The sequence below is a fragment of the Macrotis lagotis genome, chromosome 1 (genome assembly GCF_037893015.1).
Source record: "Macrotis lagotis isolate mMagLag1 chromosome 1, bilby.v1.9.chrom.fasta, whole genome shotgun sequence".
NCBI classification, from domain to species: domain Eukaryota; kingdom Metazoa; phylum Chordata; class Mammalia; order Peramelemorphia; family Peramelidae; genus Macrotis; species Macrotis lagotis.
This window is the reverse complement of record NC_133658.1, coordinates 275146805-275171991: the sequence shown is the minus strand read 5'-3', so window position 1 is coordinate 275171991 and position 25187 is coordinate 275146805. Positions and strand designations below refer to the sequence as shown.

The 25187-nt window shown below is 41.4% G+C and overlaps 1 protein-coding gene across 1 annotated transcript; it reads left to right on the top strand.

Moving 5' to 3' along the window:
- The first annotated feature begins 10757 nt into the window (after nucleotides 1–10757).
- SAMD10 (sterile alpha motif domain containing 10) lies at nucleotides 10758–24422 on the top strand. Its single transcript, XM_074210523.1, has 5 exons — nucleotides 10758–11200; nucleotides 20424–20605; nucleotides 20811–20979; nucleotides 21388–21528; nucleotides 22158–24422. The coding sequence occupies exons 1-5, from the start codon at nucleotides 11110–11112 to the stop codon at nucleotides 22178–22180; spliced, it is 606 nt and encodes a 201-aa protein (XP_074066624.1). The 5' UTR covers nucleotides 10758–11109; the 3' UTR covers nucleotides 22181–24422.
- Nucleotides 24423–25187: the final 765 nt, after the last annotated feature.

The following is a 25187-nucleotide window of genomic DNA, read 5'->3' as shown; positions in this document are numbered from 1 at the left end:
TGATATATGAATGTCTGCCAAGTTTATAGGTTCCAGTGTAACCCAAGAGAAGAATAAAACTCAGCTCAATGGATGAGCATCTCCCAACACCTTCATATAGTAGAAAGAGCTCTTGATTTGGACTTAGGGGACTTAAAATCTATGTGACTTGGGGTAAGTCACTTCTATTCTCTTGACTTCAGTTTGTTCAGAAGGTATTTATATTATCTTTCAGGACTAAGTATATGATCCCACAATCAATGTTCTAACTGACAATTTTTTTGCTGAACTTTCTGGGCAAGTCACTTAACCCCATTTTCTCATCTGTAAAATAAAGGTGTTGGACCTATAATCTTATGATCTAAATTTAGAGCATGAAGAGAATTTAGAGATTACCTAGCCCAGAGATGTCAAACTCAGATAGAAATGGGAGACATTAATCCATACATAAGGATTCCAGTTTTGACTTGGTTTTACAATATAATAATATCTGTATTTTATCATATTTTTACTCATTAAATATTATATATTCATTAAATATTTCCCAATATATTATAATTTGGTTCTGGTCACATTGTGAAATTTTGTTGGGTTACATGTGGCCAGAGGCAACATATTTGCTACCTGTAACCTAATCCAATTCCCTTCCTTTTATTTTGTGTCCCCAGCACTCAGCACATACATTGGCACATTTTTCTATATGAAGGAACTGAAACCCAGAGATTTTAAATAATTTACTCATTCATACAGGCAAGAACTTGAATACAGGCCCTATGACTGCAAAGTCAGACAATACTGAACAATACATTCAGACCTAATGAGGAGAAGGTTAGACTTTGGTACCATAAGCAGCTAAATGGAAGAACTTCACTGTACACATGATGATTTGACTAAGTTTTACTTCATATTTTATTGTTTTATCTTCCCTTTAATTTTCCCATAAATTTTTTGAAACCCTTATTTTCCATGGAATTCATTTCAACAAATATTTATTAATAAATAACCATTATTAATAATAATAGTGTTTACATAGCACTTTCAAGTTGGCAAAGCACTTTATAAAAATCTCATTTGATCCTCATAGCAAACTTCAAAGGTAGATCCTATTTTTATCCCTATTTTACTGATTTGGAAATTGAAGCAATTAGAGATTAAATGTCATACTAGCTAATAAGTTTCTAAAATGGAATTTGAACTTAGGTCTTCTTGGGTCAGGGGTTTTATCCATTGGACTGCCTAGCTGGCTGTTATTAACTACCAACTATGTACAGATTATGTTGTTTGTGCAGCATTCTCTCCAGACTCACTCTCCCAAACCCTATTAGATTTGGTTTCTAGAAAGTGTTATTTCTTATAAGGGATGTGGTTGCTAATGTTATCACTGTCAAGCTTCCATCTGATATGCTTCCAAATTGCAATTAACTAGTTGACATGTCTCCAATATCAACCTGCTGGCATCAGTTAGTTTTTTGCAAAAGGAATTTATTGAGAAGGTAATAATAACCATGGCTGGCATTTATAGTGCCCAGGGTCACACAACTAGAAGCATGGCAAGTTATAGCAAGAATAATAATTACAAAATCTTCTTTCTCAAGCCAGTAGAAACACTCTCCTCTTCCTACCACCTCCCTACCCCAGGTCCCTGGAGAAAATGGTTTGAAATTTAATGTACAAAGGCAGTGAGATATGTATCTAGAGAACATGTGAGAAGTAGGAATATTTCAATATTCCTGGGTTTGAGAGTCCTTTTTTTCCCTTCACAAAGTTCCATCAAGTTTGCTTCTACAGTTGGTGTCCTTAAAAGGAGAATCTCTCACTTAGTAAACTAACCTACTTCCTTATGAAACTGTCTTAAGTGACAGATCAATCCATTGATGGTCCGGGTAAAGGTTATTTGGCTGCTGCTACTAACTTTGGAACACTAGTTTGTGGGACTTCAGGTGGCCTTGATAGATCTCCCCGTCTCCATGGGCACCTGGGCACTCCCTTCTCAGAATTCACCTAAAATCAGGAGAGAAGCAGCACAAAAGAAATAAGTTCAGTGTTCTTAGAAACACATGGCAGCCAGGTTGGGAGATAAGATAACCACTGTCCTCACCTGATGACTCATACCAGTCCTCTTCACTTGAGAGCCAGCAGGGAAGAGAGATTGTGTGTTCACTCAAAACCCACTAGATTCTGCCTCAACCTCTCAGCCAATCAAGTCATAGCACCAACCTCTCCAACAGCTGCTTGAGCCTCTCAATCACTCTTGGCCCAAAGAAAGGCCACTAAACCTCCAAATGATAGAACAGCAGCAAACAAAACATTGAAACTGTTCAGAATAACCTTCCACGATTAGCTAATCCATAAACAGTGAGTCCTCATGGTCTTACTCCCCCATTACATCAAGTACTAAATGAGATACAAACTTTAGCTAAAAAAGCCCCAATGGATTTTGGGGTCTGGTAGTTATCATATGCAGAAATAACTATGATGTAAATCAAATGTTTATTGAGAGACTTTATCTTGTAGTAGATAGGACATTAGGCTTGGAATCAGAAGACGGATGAAAACCCTGCCTCAAATACTAGTTGTGTGATTCTGGGCAAGTCACTTAGCCCCATTTTCCTCATCTATAAAATGAAGGGGTTGGACCTATAATCTTATGATCTATAATCATATCATGCTGAGATCAGAAGGGAGAAATGCTATTGGGGAGGAGGTATCATTTTACTTGGATTTTAAAGAAATAAACAGCCAAGTATCACAGAGGATAGAGTGCCAGGCCTCATCATTATGAGTTCAAATTTGGCCTCAGGTGTGACCCTGGGAAAATTACTTAACCATGTTTGTCTCAGTTTCCCTTATCTGTTAAATGACTTGGAAAAGAAAATGACAAACCACTTCAGCATCTTTGCCAAGAAATCCCAAAAGGGATCATAAAAGTTGGACACTATTGAACAACAACAATAAGGAATCTAATAAGGTAAAGGTCGGGATTGGGAAAACATTAAAGATATATGAAACAGAATGAGCAAATCACAGAGGTATAGGTTGTATACCAGGGATAATTCAATTTAGGCAGAGCCTAGAGTATGTAGAAGAGAGCTATATGAGATAAAATTGGAAATAGAATGCCACAAGTCTATAGAGGGTGTTGAATGTTTGGCAAAAAAAAAATTTTAACTTTACTCCATAGGTAATGATTTTGTTGTGGTTAGCAGATATGAACAGATCTATACATAAATAAGATTCATCTAATAGCAGTATGAAGAAAAATTAGAGGGAAGAGAATGAAGGCAATTGATTTCATAGTTAATCTGGGAAAGTAGCAATAAGGATTTGGCTTGGCATGGTGGCAGTGAGAATAGAGAGGAAGGGGAGAGATAAGAGAAATTTTATTGAATTAAAGAAAGGGCTTTATCTTTACCTAGACCAGGAGGGCTGTGGAATTTTGGATAGGAGATCTAAGTAAGTCATAAAGTGCCCTCAGAGAATAAACTGGGACCTAACTGTGAATGGTGTTTCCCTTTGCATTTGAAACTTTTCTTCTCAGGTCAAAAAAAAATCCTCTTGGCCCAAATATACATTTTTTTGTTGTCAAATTCCACTTCTACCCAACACTCCTTCCCCCAGATTCCTGCAGTGTTTCAGAGTGAAGTTCTCTATATTCTTTCTTTCCTTTTCTTTTCTTTTTTTTTTTAGGATTTTGCAAGGAAAATGGGGTTAAGTGGCTTGCTCACTTCTTTCTAAGTAAGCAGAAGTGGGAGCTCCTAAAGGTGGGTTAATTTTATTCCTAAACCAGAGGTTACAGGAGACAGAAGCATCTTGCTTATGTAGAGAGGAAATGTAATGTAGCTTTCCATAGAGCTGGGCTCCTTTCTGTGGAGATATGTACTGTGGAACTTCATTAAAGGATGTGGGTGACCCAGCAACTCTAAGATAGTTCCCCTAAACTGAAGTGAGTGGCATAAAAGATGATTAGTTTTAGCATTAAGAGGAACTTCCCCAATGTAAGTTATCAGAACCATAAAAAGAAACTACCTTTTTTGTTTTGCATGGAGTCCAATCTTTTAGCTTTTCTGGGCTGCATTATCCTACAAAAACTTGTCACAGGCAGTATTAATTAATGTTTAAGCTGGATCGTGATGTTGCAATGTTGGTGCATGTGCTCACCCATTCTTAGTTAGGTGAGACAGGTCTCAGGCATGGGCTTTCAGGGTCCCATGAGGCCTATGGGTCACAGGTTTTGAACACCCACCTTTTTTAAGGAATAGCATGAACCTGTGTAGCAAGCATGCTTTGGCACATCACCCCAGAGCCTGCATTTTTCCTTTGGGATTTTAGGGATACCCTGAGGGGTTAGAAGTGTTCTCTTCCCTTTATGTGAAATGACTTTCAGGTAAATCCTTGTCTCAGTTATAGATGGACAGTATCCTAATGAATGCTCTTTGATACTGGGCTATTTTCCAAACTTGCCATGGACTATGGGTACCCTGGATTCTCCAGACCGGGAGACTTGGATGCTAAGACACCTAGATGGCTCATTCTTCAAGCCTTTTAAAACTCAGAAGAAAACTCAGAAGCAGACCCTTCAATTCCTCCATCTAAAATCAAATAACAAACACTGAGGCACAGCAATAAAGCCCATTTTCATAATGCTACATGTTAGCCTCAAAGGAGCTTTACCTTTAATAGGATTGTACTAGATGCTATTAGTACATCAATCAACAAGTATTTATTAAACACCTGCTATGCACCAGACATTGTTTTAAGTACCAGGGATACAAAAATGAATAGTCCTTGCTCTCAAGGAGCTCACTAGTGGATTCCATCACAAAGTCAAAGCAGGAACTGAGATCCACCAAGGAGCACCCAAAGAGAAAAGTTTTGGCTTTCTTTGTCTAGTGCTCCCCTACCCACTTCCCACCCCCAGTTCTAGCTATGCAGCTAAATGGAAAGGCCTCTTCTAATCATATTGTTAGCAGACCAGAACAGAATGTCTAGGCATGCTCCGAAGTTTTTCCAAGGCACTATTACTGAATATCACTCCAATTTTCCCAGAAGCAGCTCCTCAATTCCTTCTATATGGGGTGGGGAGGCAGCCTATATCAATAGTACTTAGCATATGTACTGGTCCTCAATTTACTTGAAATTATCATAGGCCAGGGTAAATCATGTTTTATACTAATTATGTGACTGAGCAAGTCACTTATCTCAGACACTTCACAGTTTGAAGGAATCAATGGACAACCAAATCTTTGTTGTTGTTCAGTCATGTCTGACTCCATTTGAGGTTTTCTTGGTAAAAATAAATGATAAATACAGTGGTTTGCCATTTCCCTCTGCCTCTCATTTTAGAGATGAGGAAACTGAGGGAAACTGGATTAAGTGCCTTGTCCTGAGGTCACATAGCTAGTAAATGTCTGAGACCAGATTTGAACTCAGGAACATTAGTCTTCCAGATCCAGTACTTTATCTGTTGTACCACATAGCATAATAAATTGTGAAAGGGAGAAGTGTTATATACTTTCAATCACATTCTTTGGATGATTTGGTTTATTTGTTTTACAGTTGTAGCAAATATCTCTGATTCACTCTCCCAGAGCCAGGTCAAATAGATCTCCCTTTAAGACTCCCTGAGGTGTTTAAGGGTGGCTTATCTTGTAATAACTCAAGTCCCCATCAACCCCATACTTCCCACTGTTAGGTACCAGTAACCAGCATCTCAATTTCATTTAGCCACTTAACATCAATGAGCATTTTAAAAGGGATACTTATTTCGAAGTTGTAGTAATAATTAATGTACAAATTATTCCCTTCCTGTCCCACCCCAATATCTCATGGACACTTTCCCCTATAACTTAGGCACTGGGGAAAGTGGTCCAACCATTAGTAGAGTTTCAATATAACATTGGTCCCACTAAGTTTTCATCTCATTTGCCACTGGTCTGAGTCCTAAAGATCACTCCTTGTTTCTTAGGTCACTGTTACTTACTTGGCTGCAAAAATCTGGCAAGGCCTCAGTCTCTTGACCTTTAGGTCAGAGTCTTCAATCCCTTTACCTAAAATTATAAAGAATAAAGGCAGAGGTCAAGTACTAAATCTCCTTTCATGGAGTCATATTTCAGCCTCAGTAGGGAGAGCCCAAGGTCTCAACACTTACATAATTGTTAAAAAAAATTGTAACTTGAATATTCTTCAAGCTAGATCTGGGAAGCCATGATCTGAGAAGTATGAAAATTACAGATGACCCACAGGGCAATGGGAGGATTACAGTGGACCTAAGTACATTGCAACATGGTTACAATGGTTACAATGATAACTTGCATACACAGCATTATCAGGGATATGTACAAGCGGACAAAGAGGTCATGTAGTGAGAATGAGAGAAAGCCAATGGACATCCCAGTACTAACGGACAGGAACACCAATGGAAATACTTAAAGAAGAAAAAGGAACACTTAGAATTCATTGGATAATTCTTCTACAGGATATTTATAAGACAGCAAGGACAAGAATACCATAGGATAAGAGACGTTAGGATCTGGGTGAAGGGAATATTCACACCAAGGTTATCTCACTTCCCCCACAGTAAGATACAGTGTAAATAAATTCAAACACTTATCTATTTGTTTAACATTGGAATCAAGTCTTCCCTTCCCTCCCAGAGGTAGGATAGACATTAGTGTGTCAAGTCCTCAAGACAAGATCCCCTGCACTTTAGTCCTACTAATAGGAATCCCTCAGTCTTTCTTCTTTCTTCAATTTTCAGCACACATGTATGGAAGCTTCTCCTTCCAGCAAAGGAAACTTTGAAAATGTCTTTGGGAGCTTTGTACCTGAAAGTAAGGTTGTGATTGTAATATGGGGGAAAAAAACAACACTGAACAATTTAAGAACTCTAATCAATGCAGTAAGAAGGTACAGAATGAGGTATATGCTATCAGACATGGCTAATTTGTTGATTTTGTTTTAACTCAATTTTTTTTGTTATAATAGAGGGTGGAGAAGTGGAGAATCATTGAAAAATTATAGTGATTAAAAAATCATCAATAAAATGGACAGAAAGATTATTTGTAGATAGAGAGATAATATGAAAAAGATTTCTATAACCCATCTCCAAAAGAAAATATGCTGAAAGACTATAGACCCAATGATCCTAGGCAGAAGAAACAAAATCTGGCATGTGGTCAGTCTCTTGACCTTTCAAAACACCAAAGGTCAGTCTCCAATCCCTTCACTTAAAATTAAAAAGAATAAATGAGGAATTACATTTTACAGGGTCACATTTCAGTAGAGTGAACCCAAACTTTCAATCCTTATAGTACTGTAAAAAATATTTCTAACACTAACATTTATCAAGTGATACTATTTGATAGCCAGCTTGAACAGTTAAATGGTTATCTGAGGACTGAGGGGCATCATTCAAAATGATCTCTCAAGTCCTCTCCACCCAAGTAGACAGAGCTTCAAATTTTGACTCTAAATTCCATACCTAGTCAAATAGTGGAGTCTTTGAACATTTTACAGGGATAGGAAAAGTGGGGAGGAGACAATATCTCTCTGTAGGGGCTCATCCTCCAATCAGAGATAGCAGGCTTTAGGAGTTCAACTCTACTCCTCTGGTCATTGAGGAATTGGACTGTGTAACAAAAACCTCCTTCATAAATAACACTATTCTACTCCCACATCCCTTCCCTCTTTTGACCCCCTCTACTTCTCACCCTTGCTCCCACACCACATCCCTTCCCTTCCTCCACCCCAATCACACAGCTGCCTTGTTCTCTTGGGAATTTTGTGCAAGAGATTTCCTTTCCCTCCCCCAATTCCCCTGCCTCAGTGTTGTCAAATCCCAGTAATTCTCTCAGAGCCTACAAACTGGTCCATACCAGGAAAGAGTGAGGAGTTTGGGGGGAGATGAGGGCTAGTCAACTTGTTACAAAACATGCTTCAGTACACAAAGATCTCTATGCTTGTGTCTATGTCTGGACCTGCTTTGGCTAGAAGCAGTCCCAAAATGACCATTATTATCCTGGGCATTTGATGCTCAGTAAATAGATCTTTGTCTTTGGGTGCTACAGTCTCTATCATTATTTCCCTTCCTCTTTAGAGAAGCCAAATACTCATGGCTTTGCCTTGAGTCCTTTGGGGGCAGGGAAGAGTGACTGAAGCCGGAAGTCATCCAGATTTTCTTGTATCTAATAGTGCAGATTGGGCTGGAACTCTATGACCTGACATAATCTTTAAATCCTGCTTTGGCCCATGGCCCATGAGGATACAAAAGAGAGTGAATAATACCTCTCAGACTGTCACCAGTGAAATGTTCTGGGGAGTGGAGGCAGAGAGGAGGGCATCTGTGTATGTCTGTATATCAGGATAAATGTGTACTTTTGTGCATGTGAATTTATGAATTTGTGTCTATATGTGTGAATATCTATGCTTATATTTTCTACATATTGTGTATATACATTTTGGAGAATGTGAATGTATGCATGTGAATGAATGTGTATGTGTGAGGGGGTATCCATATGGATCTATGTCTAAATGTGCCCATGTATGCTATACACATTTTGCCCATTTGGGGCATCCAAACTGAATTTCCACAGTTTGCTTCCCAGGTTTTCCCTTGAATGATCCTGGGATGAGCTCGTAGGCTTTGCTCCACAAGACAAGCCCCATCTTAGAACCAGAGCAAGAGTCATAGCTTATGTCATTAATGGATTTAAAGGCAGTGTTGTGTAAACAGTGAAAACAACAACAACAACAACAACAACAACATGGAATTTGGAAGCAGAGGATCCAGGTTGTAGCCCAGCTCTGTGATGGAATCTGGGATAAGTTCTTCTCTCTGGACCTTACCTGTATATTCAAGTTGTTATTGCTGGATCGGTTCTGCTCATCCTAGGACCACAGGATTTAAAGCTACAGGGAAGATTAGAGGTCATTTGATCCCATCTTTCATTTTACAGGTAGGAAAATTATTTTTCTAAGCAAAGCACAGTGTCCACATTGACCATGGTTGATGTTGCTATAAACAAGGCTTTGTACAATGGAGTAACATTGGATGTGAGGGTTCCGAGGGGAGAGTAGATTGAGCTCTGAGCTGATAGAATCTGGAATCACCTAAATTAGTTCTCAGTTACCTCTCTTCTGCCCAAGGACATGACAGCTGGAATAGGTGAGAATTCCTCACCTATGGTGTTGGGGAGATCCCCCTTGTGGATACTGATTTCTGAGGACATCATCCTCAGAAAAAACAATGAGACCATAAATCACAGGAAACTCACCCATCTTGAGTATTTTGAGGCTGAGAACCAGAAGCACCATAATCTTTTTCCCCCCAACAAGATTCTTTGAGACTCCTCAATACCTCCCAGAAATGCACCCCTTTTCTGGGTACTAGGCCCCATACCTCAAAGCTAGCAGTTAAGCTAACATATGGGACTCCATATGGCCTTACCCCACCCTTATTCCACACCCACCACGCCCCCTCCAAGCTGTGGCTTCTGCTTTTTAGGAAATTCAATTCATTATGAAAAGCTCAGAGAGACTCAATAGTCTGCCTAGGTACCCCACTAGATCTCTAAAAAGCAATTAGTCCAATTAATCTTCCTTCTCCCCCCCATCAATTGAACCTAGACCTTTAAAATGCAAGCCTCCAGCAAACTGAATTAGGGATGTAAATATGGGGGGTGGGAGAGGAAGACCTATTCTGTGATGACTTTAAGATAAAAGGAGGAATGATTTGTGGCTTATCCACTGTTTTATTTTATTGATATTGTCAATCCCTAGCCCTGGTATGGAGAGCTGACAGCATTTGAGGGTAACTTTGGCCGAAGAAAGACTTATTTGCTTTCAGGCTCCATGGTACCTAACCCACAAGGGATATGATCCCCTCCCTGTTTAAGACTGGGGCTAGAATCCCAAATACTGCAGTAAAGCAGGAGCAGAAAACAGTTCTAGTCTGTTTCTTTGTCCCTCAACCCCAAAGGGATGGAAAAGGATATATTATTTTTAATGGGAGTCAGGACCCTAACAAAGGGGTGGGCGAAAAGATTGAGAGGAACAGTGTCTTCTCACTCTTCCATTCCTGAGATTCTTACTAGGACTTCAGCCACTTTGGTGGGATGGACACCACCCAAATCCAATACAGATTAAACCACATCGGCATATGATGGGGGTGGGGGGAGTTCAGACACAAAATCCCAGAGACACGGACGAGGAAACAAAAACAGAGTAGATTTTAAAACATGTATGGCATGCATACATACAATTAAACACAACAAATATTCATGCATTCATTCATGCATTTGTCAAACACCTAAACACCTATTAATCTACAAGGCACTGCACTGGTGCTGGGGATACAAATACGTAAAAAAATGGAATATAGATATACGATACACATAAATCTAAACACACACACACACACACACACACACACACACACACACACATTGTAAATGAGCCTCAAAATAGATAGCCGGACGTCAAGAGGCAGGGGTGTAAGACATAGATGGTTCTCGCATAAGATAGGACATAGATGTGCCAGTAGGACAGGGAATAGCTAGGCTGAGCATCTGAGGCCACTGTTTCCGGTAACTATTTGTCCTGAGTGGAGCCCAGGGGTAGCGGGGGAGGGTGTCTTCCTCCCCCATCCCCACCCCGAAACCCGAAAGGCCGGGAGAGGTAGAGGGGGTCACACCCAAGGAAAGCGCATGGGTCATTTACCTTCCTAGCTAGTTCTCTCCGCCCACCCGGGGGGCCGGGGAAGTAGGGCGGGGCTGGCAAATCTGTGGGCGGGCCCGGAGAGACCTGGGCAGCCGGAGAGCGGGCCGGACCCGGGAAGCGCAGACATCGGCGAGCGCGGGCAGCCACGGACAGGCACGGGCTGGAGCCGCGCTCGGTTCCCTCTCTGTGGCACACTCTCCGCCCCTCTGCACTCCCCCAGAGGGGGTGTGAAGTGTGCGTGTGCGTGTGCGTGTGTGTGTGTGTGTGTGTGTGTGTGTGTGCGTGTGTGTGCGTGTGTGTGCATGCGTGTGTGTCTGTCACCCCAGAGTAGGCGCTGACTGGGACCGGAGCCGGAGCCGGAGCCGGGGCGGGACCCCGAGCCTCGCCGACCTCCCCCCGCGGCGCGGATGCCCCATGTTCACGGAGCTGAGGTCCAAGCTGAGCCCTCCGAGAGGCCGCGCTGGGGCGCTGAGGACCAGCTTCGGAGAGCGCAGAGATGTGGACGGTGAGAGCCGGCGTGCGGCTGGCCATGGCCGGCCGCGGGGAGCTGGCCAGCGCCGGGGCCGCGGTGGGGAGAGGGTCCACGAAGAAGGGGCGAGGGTGGCGAAAGAGACTAGGGTCCAGGGCAGATGGGCGGGAGGTTCCATGCGGCACACGGAGAAGAAGCAAGTCGGGTCCCTGTCGCCCCCACTCCGCCTCAGCCCTAATTTATGGTTTCTCGCGCTGGCGATGCGCAGCCCGGCTGGGGGGGAGGGGATGTGGGGAGGAGAGCCTTAGCCTGAGGTCCCTTCTAAAGCTGGCCCGACCGGATTCTGGACCGAGGTCTCCTGGGGACGAAGAGGGGGAATGGTTGGGGGGACTTTTTTAGGCAGGGATTGCCAGTCCTCAATTCTAGTCGATGCTAAGAGGAGGAACCCCCTCGCCTGAAGGGTCAGGGTGGCTCCTCAGTGACAGCTAGCCCCAAAGCCCAGCAAAGGTGAGGAGATGGGGGAAGAAAGGAAGCTGTGACAAATCGGTCGCCTTTGTAGTGGTGTGGGGGGTGGGGGGTGGGGGGAGAGGCGGAGCTGTCTTTGATTTCCCATCTTCCTGTTGTTCCCAGCCCTGGTCCGATCCCCCGGGAAGGAAGGAAGGAAATGGAGAGGGGGACAGAGCCCACACCCTCTTCCCCAGGGTACCCTCTTTAGGGACATTGGCACTCCAAAGAATCCTCTTCTCCCTCAAGGGCGCTACCTTTCCAAGGGACACATGCTTCTTTCGGGGATATATTGACCCTTACAGAGATTCAGCCCGGTCTCCTACAGATGCAGCTCCTCTTCCAGGGAAAATTATACACCTCTCTTCCTACACACATACTCAAGATGAGGAGGGCTTGGTTTAGCAGCATTTTGAAAATGTCAGAGCTGGGGGTGGGTAGTGGGAAGGGAGGAAAGACCTGGGGTGAAGACCCATTTCTAGTCCCGAAAGGAAGCACCCTCCAGTGATTCACCTTCACTTTTCCTTTCCATCTTCCCAAGGGAACCCGGATGCAGAAAGGTCTAGTTAGTGGGAAGTCGAGGACCCCTACCTCCCATTCAGACTGGTTTTGTGATGATCTTTAGCAATTTGGTGATAAGCGGAAAGGGGTAATCCTGCCCCTCTGCCACCAAAGGGGGAAAAGCAGGAAATGAGGGAGGTGCTAGGGAGGCTCAGAAGACAGGTATGTACAGATGCCAGGTGGTAAGAGACGCCAGACAGGTTTCCCTAGGGAGGGAAGGTACTGAGACAGGGTGATTATATTCCAAACTTCTTTTCAGGCTTGGGGAATTCCAGTAGCCTAGACCCACCCCCCCACCCCCCCACCCCCATTGAATCCTCAGTCTAGTCAAGAAAGTACTTAAAATACTTTCAATCCAGTCACTGGAGGGTTAGAATGATCAAAAGACCTCCTATCTTCCTCTGATCTCCCCCCCCCCCCCACAAGATAACATACTGGATGAAGCATCAGCAAAATTCTGGTCCCAAAGCTAAAGGGAAGGGGATGTTCAGAAGACTCTGAACCTGATCCCTTCTTCATCAGGATACCTTCTTAGTTTTTTAGAGGATTTGTTCTCTGTCAGATCTCTCATACTGTGCTTCCTGCATAATGTCAAACAGAACCATGGGAGAGAAATGAATGTCCCCCTCTTTCAGACAGAAGTCTGAAAGGAGCTCAGATAACTGCACAGCAGATGGACCCTGTCATCCTGTGTTCCCTCATGAGCTATTTCCTCTTCTCCCCCTTTCCCTCATCATTAGCCTGTGACAGTAACAGCAAGGGCAAGTGTTCTGGACTCAAGTATCAGAGGCGATTTGGTTAATTTTCCCAAGAGCAAAGGCTCCAAGCAAGACAAAGTACTGGGTTGAAACTCAAGGGTATTATTGCTAGAGAGCCCTGTATCTAAAGATCCTCTGATATTTAAGGGTTATATTTCTCAAGGTAGGTAGGGGGCAAATAGCCCAGCCTCAATTTCCCACCTATAAATTAAAGGAAATTACAGTTATATTTTATACTCCAGCGACCTATCATTGAATTGAAATGTAAGACTTTATATTCAGGGTAAGACCTTAGAGGTAAGACCTCTAGCATAACAGCAGCCTGGAACTCAACAGGTTGCTGCTCTTGAGAGGTGCTGGGACTTCTGAGGAAGATTTATGGATTATTTTATGTATATGAGTCAACGAACTTTTTAAATGCCTCCTTTTTAAATACCTTTTAGTCACTGGTCAGATCCAGTGTAAAAAGTACAACTCCTGAATTCCTGAATAATGGTGAGGAAGAGGGTTGGGGACAAGACTGGATTTTTTTTATTTGAAATAACAGGAAGACCTGTAATAACCCTTTTCAGAATCATCTAATCCAATCCATATCTGAACATTAATGTTCCTGTGCAATTCCAGCCCTTTCACTGAAACATTTCCAGTGATGGAAACTCACTACCTAGCAAGGCAGCCCATTTTATTTTGGATAACACTACTTTTTAACAAATTTTTTACATAAATTATGTGTGGAACACTATTTTCACTCATTGTTCTTTTTGTTGTGGTTATTCAGTTGTTTCTGAATCTGTGGGAGTTTCTTGACAGAGGTACTGAAGTAGTTTGCTATTTTCTTCTCCAGTTCATTTTACAGATGAGAAATCTGAGGCAGATAGGGTTAAATGACTTGCCCAGGGTTACAGAGATAGGAAGCGTCTGAGGTCAGATTGAATTCAGGAAGAAAAGTCTTCCTGACTTCAGGCCTTGCACTCTTCCCCCTGTGCCACCTAACTGCCATTGCTCTTATTTCTGTCCTCTGTTGTACATAGTAGCGTGTGTATGTATGTATGTATATATGTATTCCCAAAAGAGTAAAGTCAGGATGTGAACAGTACTCCTACTACTTCACTTTGGATTAATATACACTGACTTTTTCTTCAATTATAAAACATTTTTTCCCTCCTACTAAGAATTCCCACAAAACTTTTGTATCATATAAGCATAGTCAAGCAAAACAAAATCCCACATTGACCACATGAAAAAAATGTTTCTTAATCTTCATATTAACTAAAAAATTACCTCTCTGTGGGTACCATTCAATAATGGTAGATTACCACATTGATCAGAATTCTCAAGTTGTTTGCATTTATAATATGATGTTTCAGTATATATTATTCTCCTGGTTCAGCTTACTTTGATTTTCATCAGTTCAAACAAGCAGTCTCTGAATAGTTCACTTCACTATTTCTTTCTTTCTTTTTTTTAATGAGGCAATTATGGTTAAATGACTTACCCAGGGTCATACCCTTTTGGGAAGCTAGTAAGTGTCTGTGGTCAAATTTGAACTCAGGTCCTTCTAACTCCAGGGCCAGTGCTCTGTCCACTGCTCTAGCTTCCCCCACTTCATTATTTCTTACAGCATAACAGTATCTCATGACATTCATAAGCCATAATTTGTTCAACCATACTGCAATTGATGAATACACCTTTATTTTCCAGTTCTTTGCCCCTACAAAAAAGAACTGTTACAAATGTTTTGTACATATCAGACCTTTTCTTCCTTCTTTGATCTCTTTGAAGTGCAGACCTTGAAGTAATGTCATTGAAGCAAAGAACATGCATAGTTTGGGGGGGGCGCATAATTTCAAATTGCATTCCTAAATGGCTGGGATCAATTCATAGCCCTACCAAAGGAGCATCAATGTGCCTGTTTTCTGGCAGCTTATCCAACATCCCTCATTTTCTTTTTTTGTAACCTTTGCCAATCTGATTGTTCCACAGTAGTGGTTCTGATTTTGACCACAAAGGGAAAAAAAAAAAAACTGGTTGGCAAATAGAAAGGAATCTTGGAAGGCAGTTACCATGACATCTTGGAGTTTGAGATAGATAAGGATGAGATCACCAGGTATAGTGTAACATCTTCCCCTCCCATCAGATTTTTGGAAAATAAGTTTCAGAGAATTCAGAGAAAGAGTAAGTTGGATCCTATAGCCTAAATTTATATAGTACAAGTTAGCTCAAGAAGCATAGAAATCTCTTGAGAAAAAAAAATTTGAAAATATAAATGAACTATTTCAACAATAAAGAAAGGGAGAATCTTTCTAAAGAAACAAGGATGGATGCACAGGCAATGTGCATCCATAGTTTTTTATGTGTTTTTTTAAAGATCTATATACAGGGTGTCCCAAAAATCTTAGTGCAGTGCAAGTATTTAATTAACTTATGGAATCACTTATATTTCATTCATTTTAATTCACTATTTTATTAGTATGAATTATTGTTGATATTGATTGATTGATTCTAAATGAACTTATTGAAGCTTAATCTGTACTAAGCCTTTTGCAATACCTTATCTATAAGACAGAAGAAAGAGAAAAAAGGGTAGAGAGCTAGGGATAAATAGAAAAAAAGGTGGCATAGTCCTTTAAGAACAATTCTAGGAACTCTAAAGCTTAGACTTCAATAAATGTTAAATGAAATTAAAGGAACAGGGATGCTTTTAAAACCTTAGTTGATGAAGGAAATATATTTTTTATAGTATCTCCTAAGTGCCAAGCATTATACTAAGGACTTTTCACAAATATTATTTCATTTGATGCTCACAACAACCCTATCAGGTAGGTACAATTATTATTCCCAATTTTTTTATTTTTTATTTTGCAAGGCAGTGGAATTAAGTGACTTGCCCAAGGACACACAGCTAGTAAGTATTTAGAGTTGAACTCAGGTCCTGACCCCAGGGCTGATGCTCTATCTACTTGGACACCTAGCTGTCCCTATTATTCCTATTTTCTGGTTGAAGAAACTGAGTTACTCAGGGATTAAATTACTTGTCCAGGATCATACAGCTAGTAATATTCTGAAGCCATATTTGAACTCTGCTCTTCCTGATTCTAGATCTAGTTCTCCATCCATTGAAGCACCATTTGCCTTTTCTTGCTCTCTTTGGGCAAAAACAGAGGAAAAATTATAATAAATGCACAACAGGCAGAAATATTGAACTATTTTGCTTCTGTTTCTTCTATCAAGAAGAATGGTCAGGCGGTGGCTAGGTGGTGCAGTGGATAAAGCACCGGCCCTCGAGTCAGGAGTACCTGGGTTCAAATTTGGCCTTGGGAAAGCCACTTAACCCCATTTGCCTTGCAAAAAAAAAAAAAAAAAAGAATGATCTTTGGAGTGACAAGGACAGAATTAAACCATTTACTAAGAAAATGAAAGCAACTTATATAGATGCCTTTAGTGAGTTCAAAGCACCTTGTCTGGATAAACTCTATCTCAGGGTCTGAAAGAACTGATAAATGTTATTACTGAGGTGCTATCAGTAATCTTTTGGAAATTCATTAAGAATGACAGAGGTGGGGCGCCTAGGTGGCACAGTGGATAGAGCACCGGCCCTGGAGTAGGGATTACCTGAGTTCAAATGCGGCCTCAGACACTTAATAATTACCTAGCTATGTGGCCTTGGGCAAGCCACTTAACCCCATTGCCTTGCAAAAACACACAAAAAAAAATGACAGAGGTGCTGTTAAATTGGAGATGGGTAAATATACTAATCATTTTTGAAAGTTTGAGGAAGGTGAATTTTTCCAGCAGCTGATCAGTGAACTTGACTTTTATTCCTTGCAAAATGGTAGAATATATTCTTAAAGTGATGCTTCATGAGCACCACTTAATGTTTCACTTAAACCTCTCCAAGGAAAGGCAAACTACAGTGTGTGACCGAAGGACCAATGGTTTGACAATAAATAACAGGCCACAGACTTGTCATTAGAAAGTTATTGATCAGGGCAGCTAGGCGGTACAATGAATAGAACCCTGGCCCTGGAGTCAGGAGGATATGAATTCAAATCCAGCCCCAAGTTCAAATTTGACCCCAGACACTTAGTAATTATCTTGCTGTGTGACCTTCAGCAAGTCACTTAACCCCATTATCTTGCAAAAACTTAAAAAAAAGAGAAAGTTATTGATCAAAACTGACTCAAATCAATGTCCTGAGAGATCGGAGGATTTAGAGCTGGCAGAGAATTTAGAGATGATCTATTCCCTGTTCCCCCTCTTATTTTATAGATAAGGGAACAAGTCACAAAAGATTAAGTGACTTGCCAATAGTTACAGAGATAGCAAGGATCAGAGAGAGGCTTTAACCTCAAATCCTTTGACTTCAGATCTCATTCTCTTTTCCCTATATCACATTAATTCTAAAAGTTGGGGTTTTTTTTAAGTGTGCCCATTTGACTAACAGTTTGTTCAGTAGGGAATCATGGAAGGGATTAAATTTAGTCCATTATCTCCTGCAAAGTCATATATATTGATAAATTTAAAAGAAATAAATTCCTCATATTTCTACAGCACTTTATCATTTTATAAGTATCTTACTCATATTAATCCTAGAGTGATTATTCCCATTTTATAGATGGAAGAAGAGGCTCAGATTCACTAGTGCAATGTTATACAGCTAGTAGCTACTGAAGCTAGAAATTGAACCTATTTTGTTCCTACATTTGTTTTTTGTTTTGTTTTGTTTTTTGCAAGGCAATGGGGTTAAGTGGCTTGCCCAAGGCCACACGGCTAGGTAATTATTAAGTGTCTGAGGTCGGATTTGAACTCAGGTGCTCCTGACTCCAGGGCCGGTGCTCTATCCACTGGGCCACCCCTTGTTCCTGCATTTGAACCTAAAATTGTTCCTAGTATGGTATTCTTTCCATTTCTCTTAGCAGATATTATAAAAAGGCAACATTTACAATTTGACAATTTTTGACATTTGTCCTCACTCATCCCAGATTGCCCTTGTTGCCCTTTCTGAACATGGAAATAACACCCCTACTTACTTGATTAGATGATGCAATCCAAATGAGAAAACTGTGGGCATGCATGAATTCACTAAAATAAAGTCAGATTATGGGGTGACTAGTTGGTGCAGTGGATAGAGCACCGGCCCTGGAGTCAGGAGTACCTGAGTTCAAATCTGACCTCAGACACTTAATAATTACCTAGCCGTGTGGCCTTGGGCAAGCCACTTAACCCCATTTGCCTTGCAAAAAAAAAACCCTAAAAAAATAAAATAAAGTCAGACTAGAACAACCTCCTCTCTTTTGACAAAACTATCCAATCTGGTAACTTATTGGGGGAATTCAATATTAATTCTATATATTAACACTGGATTTCAGCAAGGCATTTGACAAAATTTCTCTCAATATCCTTTGGTCAAAATGGAAATAGAGACTAAATGGCAGGATAGTTAAGTAGATCTCAAGCTAATTGAACTGGAGCCAACAAGCAACCAGTGCATTGATTTGAACCCGGAGGGAGGCTTTTAGTAGAGTAAATATTATTTCATCCTGTTCAACGTTTTGGTCAATACCTCAGGTGAAGATATGAATGGCTGCTTATCAGATTTATGAATGACACAAAGACAAAAGAATTGGTAAAATGCTAGACAATAGAATGGGAATCTCAAAACATCTGCAGGATAGAATAATGCATTGAATATAATAAGGTGAAATTTAATACTAATAAATAGAATTTTTGCAGTTCCAAAAATATTAACTAGATAAATATAGAATGAGAGAGGTATGACTAGACAATTGTGAAAAATATCTGGGTTTGCAAATAAACAAATTAAACAAATTTAATGAGTTAATATTGTAACAAGGCAGTACACACACACATACACACACACACTCACTCACTATATACAGTACACATACATGCACATACCATATGCAATTAATAAGAGTAGAGTGCCAGAATAAGCAAGGTGACCATCCCATTGTCCTCTACCTGGTCAGACTATATCTGCAGTACTATGTTCAGTGCCAAAATCCACAGTTTAGAATCAGCCCAGAAAAGGGTGCCTAGTATATTGAGAGAATCTCAAATTATTCTTCTGGAGGATCAGTTTAAAGAACTGGAATTTGTTACCCTAAAAAAGAAAAGATTTAGGGATTCCTGAAAGCTGCCTTTGAAGGACTTGTGTAAGGAAACACAATTGAACTTGTTTTGCTTTGTCCCAGATGATAAACTATAAGCAATATGTGAATATTATTAGGAGACAGATCTTAAATTGATATAAAGGAAAAATTCCTAATTATTTGATTAATCCAAAACTGGAATGGACTTTCTCAGTAGAGAGTGAGTTGTCCATCACCAGAGCGCTTTAAGTAAGGTTAGATGACCCATTCTGTATTTTTAGCATGCTTTAGAATGTACAGAGGATTCCTATTCCTATTCATCTATTACTTCTATGATTCTATGAAAATAAATCTATTTTTTCCAACTCTATTGCCCTTCACATATTTGAAAAAAATATCATGCTTTCTATTCTCCCTCTCCCACCTCCAGAATGTTTTCTTCTTCAGGCTAAGTTTCCCAGTATTTTCAATTCATCCTTGCATGACTCAGAGTTGTTATCTATGTAATGGGTGTTCTAGAACTGCCCACTCTCTCAGGAATGAGAAACATTGGGCTCATTCTCCATCAACTAACACTCAGTGAATGTATCTGTAAGAAAGGAAGGAAAAGATGGATGAAGGGAGGAAGAAAAAGAGGTATAATGAAAATTAAAAGCATCCATTTGCTTATCAGAGGTGGGGAACACTTTTTCTGCCAAGGGCCATTATTTATAATATTCATGAGCCATACAAAATTATTGACTTAAAAATTAGACTGCTATATTTGACCAAATCTTAAATTAATTCACCCCTAAAAAGCTCCTAGATTTATTAAATTTTGAGATCCACCTGCGGTTGCTGTGGCAGTGCCAGACCAAATGATTTTGTGGTCATTTTGCAGACCATTCCCCTCCCCTAGCTTAATCATAGGAAAAACTGAGGCCCATTACGGAGAAGAGGCAGATATGAGCCAGAGTTATGGTGGAGTCAGCTCTTCACAGTTTGGCAAATTGTTACATTTTCAATGTCAGTTTTTATGTCTCAGAAATCAGCAAATGCTAACAAATCAGGGCTTGATTTATTGTTTTAATTGTCTGGACTTAAGAAAGTGATGAAGAAAAAGTTAATAATACAGATTAAACTTAAAAGTGTGTTGTAGGTATATTTTTTCCCCAGACAGCTAGTTGTTAAACATTTACCAGAACACCCCTTGTCTGCATCCAAGGAATTCTAGCACTTTCTGGGTTTGGTAGGATAGGGTAGTAGAATAGGTTTAGGATCTGGATTCAAGTCCTACTGATTATCCTCAAACACCCCCCTCCATTCTTCCTTTTGCCTCCATAGCTGCTGCACATTTCAGCTTCTGCCGGAGTCTTTTGGAGCACACCGTGTCTACTGAGAACCTTCCCTGCCGGCTCCAGCGAGCACCAGGTTCCAGTCTCACTTGGCATGATAGTCGGAGCCAACGAGCTACAGGGAGCAGAACCGTCAAGCTCCTGCAGCAACCAGGCACTGAAACACAGCAGGTAGTCCCTTCTCCAGATCCCTTCAGTATCCCCTCATCTCCCAGTTTCCCAGTTCTTAGATCAAACTTTAGTCTCTCCCACTCCATGATTGGCCTATTTTCTCTGCCTATCCGTCTACTTCCCCAGTTACCTGTCCCACTATTTCACTATTTTTAATGGCTATCAAGTCCTTCCTTGGGTCTATCCAGCACCCTTCCTGCTACAGGGCCGGCACTATGATCACTATGGGTTCTACCACACCAGCCCCACACTGGGTGGTCTGATGAGGCCGGTGGTCCTCTGGAGCCAGCAGGACGTCTGCAAGTGGTTGAAGAAGCACTGTCCCCACAACTACCTCATCTACGTGGAAGCCTTCTCCCACCATGCCATCACTGGTGCGCGGAATTGAAGTGTTTAGTGGGGGTTTATGTGGCTGTGTCTGTGCTCAAGTATATGTGCTTGTGTTTGGGTCTGTCTTTCTATGTTTATGTGATATCTGTGTCTGTTAGCTATGTCTGTGAGTGGATGTATACAAGACTAAAGGTCTATGTGTGTCTTTATGCTTGAGTGTATAACCTTTACTTTGGCCTAAATTAGAGAGTGTCATCTCTCTATATTCCCCAGGTCTGATATTATGCATGTTTATCCCTCATTCTAACTGTAGTCTTTCTCTATGTCACCATAGTGTGTACCTGTGTGACTATCCCCTGCTCTAGTTTGGGTCTCTCCCCATATCTCCCAGTGTGGTTCTGTGTTTCTGTGTCTATCTTCACCCCAGCCATGGCCTGTATGGATATACCTAGGTCGAGCATTGCTTCGGCTGAATGCAGAAAAGCTTCAGCGCATGGGGCTGCTACAGGAGGCCCAGAGGCAGGAGGTGCTGCAGCAGGTCCTACAGCTGCAGGTACGGGAAGAAGTCCGGAACCTGCACCTGCTGAGCCAAGGTAAGGTCTTTATTAAACCATCAGCATCTAGAAGGTGGGGGAAAGGAATGCCTCATGGACTTTTAAGTAGGGGGTGGGAGAAAAGTTATTAAAGACAGAAGATCTGAGCTTCTGGATATTACCCCCAAATCTGAACTAGCTGGAGGAACTTGGTAGGGTAGGAGTTGAGCTACTTTGGGAGGAGGGTCAAGATAAGAAATCTAAGGGAGGGGGGTACCTAGGAGATTCAAAATGAGATTGACTCAGCTTATTATCTTTGACAAATTTCTTCTCCTTTCAGAGTCAGTTTTCTCATCTGTAAAATGAGATTACTGGACTAGATCTCTAAAAATCTTTTCCAGTTCTGACATTCTATGGTTCTTAAAGTTGGTTTTTGATGAGGGTCTGAAATCTCTGACTGGAAAGAAAAAAACAGTTAATACAGTCAGGACCCTAGCCAGGTAACATCTACCTGAGCCAAGTTGTCGTAGAAAGAAGAGATTGAGTGTAGACATCAGGGAAATTTCCTGAAGCTGGTACCCTAAAAGTTTTAGATGTTCAGGTAAGGCAGCACAAATCTCTATTTGTTCACAACCTAACTCTCTGCCCCATTTCCTTATCTCTTCTTTCATTCTTATTATCTTCTACAGCTTCCTTTGGAAACATCTCCTAGCTCCACTCCTACAAGGGGTGGGAGTGAGACCCCAGCACTGTGATGGTTCACCTGGACTAGAAAGAATGACAGACTGCTGGGTCAGATGAGGAATCAAACACCAATGGCAATGATGGACCAAAGGCTAAAGCTTGTGTGGCCCCCTCCTGACCAGAATACACACAACTTTATCCTGAAGTCAGAGGTCTGCCTTTATCCAGTGGCTACAGGTTTCAGGACCTCCAAGACATCTACTGGCAACAAGAGACTCAAGTCTTCTTATATCTTGACAGAATCCAGTCCCAGTAGGGTTGGATGCCAACCCAAAGTGGGGGTGGGGTGGGGAAGAGAGGGGAAAGAAGGCATGCATATAGCACTGACTCCTCCCAGAAAAAAAGATTCTGGAGTTTCACTCCTCTTAGACTCTTGTGCCACCTATGGCACATATTGACATCTGTTTGCTGGGAGCCAAGATTCCAGGAGTATTTGATGCACTAGTTCCTGTCTGTGATTTCCCTAGATGAGATGTCTATTTATAGCCTTTCTCCCCAATATTGGTGACCCTTTCCCATCTGTAAAGTCCTGGGAAATGCCCAGGTATGGAAGCTAATTCTACCACCCCTTCCCTCATGGCTGTGTGTCTCTCTCATCCTTCAAACACCAGGACTTGAGCCACAGGGAGGCTGGAGAGATTGGCTGCTTAGCAACCAGTTTCTAGCCCACCCCCATCCATTTATTTATTTCCCCCTCCTCAGGCTACATCCTCCCTGATTATCTCACTAATACTAGGGGTTTAGATTCTTTGTTCCTCTCAGTTTCCTCCTGACTCCCAAGTTTCTTCTCCAAGAGACCTTCCTGATCAGTCTCTGAGCAGGAGTGACCCACCAACAGAGATCTTTCACTGTCCCACTGTCCAGTGGGACTTCCTGAACTCCTCTAGGGAGGCAAATTAATTTAATTTACACAGAGTTTACAGAGCCCAGCTCTGCTCTGAGGTCTTTAAGTTTGTAGCATCTGACTGACTATAAAAGTCCCATTTGGGGTGGCTGCAGAACTGTATATGTGCTAAGGGAAGACATTTGTTTAGAATTTGGTCACTGCCTTAGGCAGAACTGCTGAAACCTTTGGGGGTTGGAGGAACAGTCACTGACAGTGATCTTAGAGCATGAAAATGTCAAGGACCTGGGCTAGGCTGTATAACGGGCAGGTCCCTGAGCTGCAGCTGGGTCTTCTCAGATCAGAAATTCAGGGAGAGAGAGAAGAGGTAGAAGCCCTCAGTTTAACTCTGCTCCCCAATCTAAATCCTACTCATTCCACTCCAGTCTTCCTATTTTAAACCCCTTTAGGAAAATCTCAGGAACAGACAAGCCAGGGGCTTTTCCATCCAGCCCCTCCCTCACAACCCTAACCTAAAGGATGGTATAGTAGGGATGGGGAGAAACCCCCTCTTTGGCAGAAGGGATCTGGATAGTTCCTAGCCTTCCTCTCAACAATGTCCCCACTTCAAGGTGTCAAAGATGAACATCCCTAGACTCCAGGGAATAAATTAAGAGGCAATTGAAGATCCCTAGAGGTAGAAGGGAAACTATTTCCTCCTCCAACTTACCCTGAAGTATTCCCTCAAACCCCAACCCCAGTTAACAGCTCATGAAAATGCAATAACATTGTCACAGGATTTTGACATAGAAGGGACCTTAAGGTCATGTAATTTAACCCTCATTTTACAGATGAGAAAATGAAAGCCCAGAGATGTTAAATGACTCATCCATGGCCACATTATTAGTAAGTGGCAGAGCCAGGATTTGCACCCAGGCCCTCTGACTCCAAATCCAGCACTTTCCTATCACTGCACAATGCTGGTTCCTGTTGTCCCTGGAGCAATATATGAACCCGAGCATCCCCCCTCTTCCCCTGCCCAGCCACTGTGCCATGTATACTCGTCAGTTCTCTCTGTCTTTGTTTTTGTCTCTGTCTCTGTCTCATTTTTTTATACACTTGATGTAAAGATACAAAATAAAACCTGGTTCTTAAACGACTGTTAAGTTGGTGACATAGATGCCAAAGGAAGATGAATCCAGTTTAATTCAACACAAATAGACTTAAGTATTTACTATGTGCAAGAAACTGAGTGGGACAATGAAGCTACAGATATGAAGCAAAACCTAGTTCTTGCCCTGAAGGATCTTGCACTCTACTTGAGGAAAATGACAAGTTTACAGAAAAAATTCAGTATAAGGTAGATGGTTATGCATCAAGGGGACATCTGGACAATAAGAAATGTTAAGGAGGGCAGTGGAGAGGGTTTATTTAATACCAGAGAGTTCAGGGAAGACTTCATAGAGTAGGCAGCATTGGAACTTGAATGAAGAGGATTGCAATAGGCAATGGAGGTAGTGAAGATAGAACATTCCAGACCTGAGAGACAGCTTTCACAAATACAAGGAGAGTGCAGGGTAATACTGGGGATTATTGAGAAGTACATTTTAGCTAAAATGGCAGAGTGAAATTGGGCTGCATTCAAATTCTAGAGGGCCTTAAATCCCCAGTTAGGGAGTTTATATTTTATTACATAGCAATGCTTCTTGAGCAAGGAAGCATGTTTGTGCATTTGGCAGCTATGTGAAAGATGAATTGGAGGAAGAAGTTGAGGCACACTGTTTAATAAGTAGGTTATTCCAATAATTAGTTATTAAAGTTGTCTAGGTAAAAGGTAATGAAGACATGAGTATGGATGGTAGAAGAGTCAGTGGAGATGGGGGTGGGGGGAATTCAAGAGATATTGTGGAAGTAAAATTGTTAAGACTTATTAAGTAATTGAATTTGGAGAATAAAGGAGTAGGGACTGTCGAAGATGACTCCAAGACTAAATTTGGATAAAGATTGGATAGATTGTAGATTGGATGGATCACAGTAAACTAAAGAAAAATAGTGGTTTAGGAAGGAAGGTAGTGAGTTCATTTTTGGATGTGTTGAGTTTACAGTGGCAACAAGACACCCCTGATAGAGCTGTCTAACAGGCAGTTGGGTG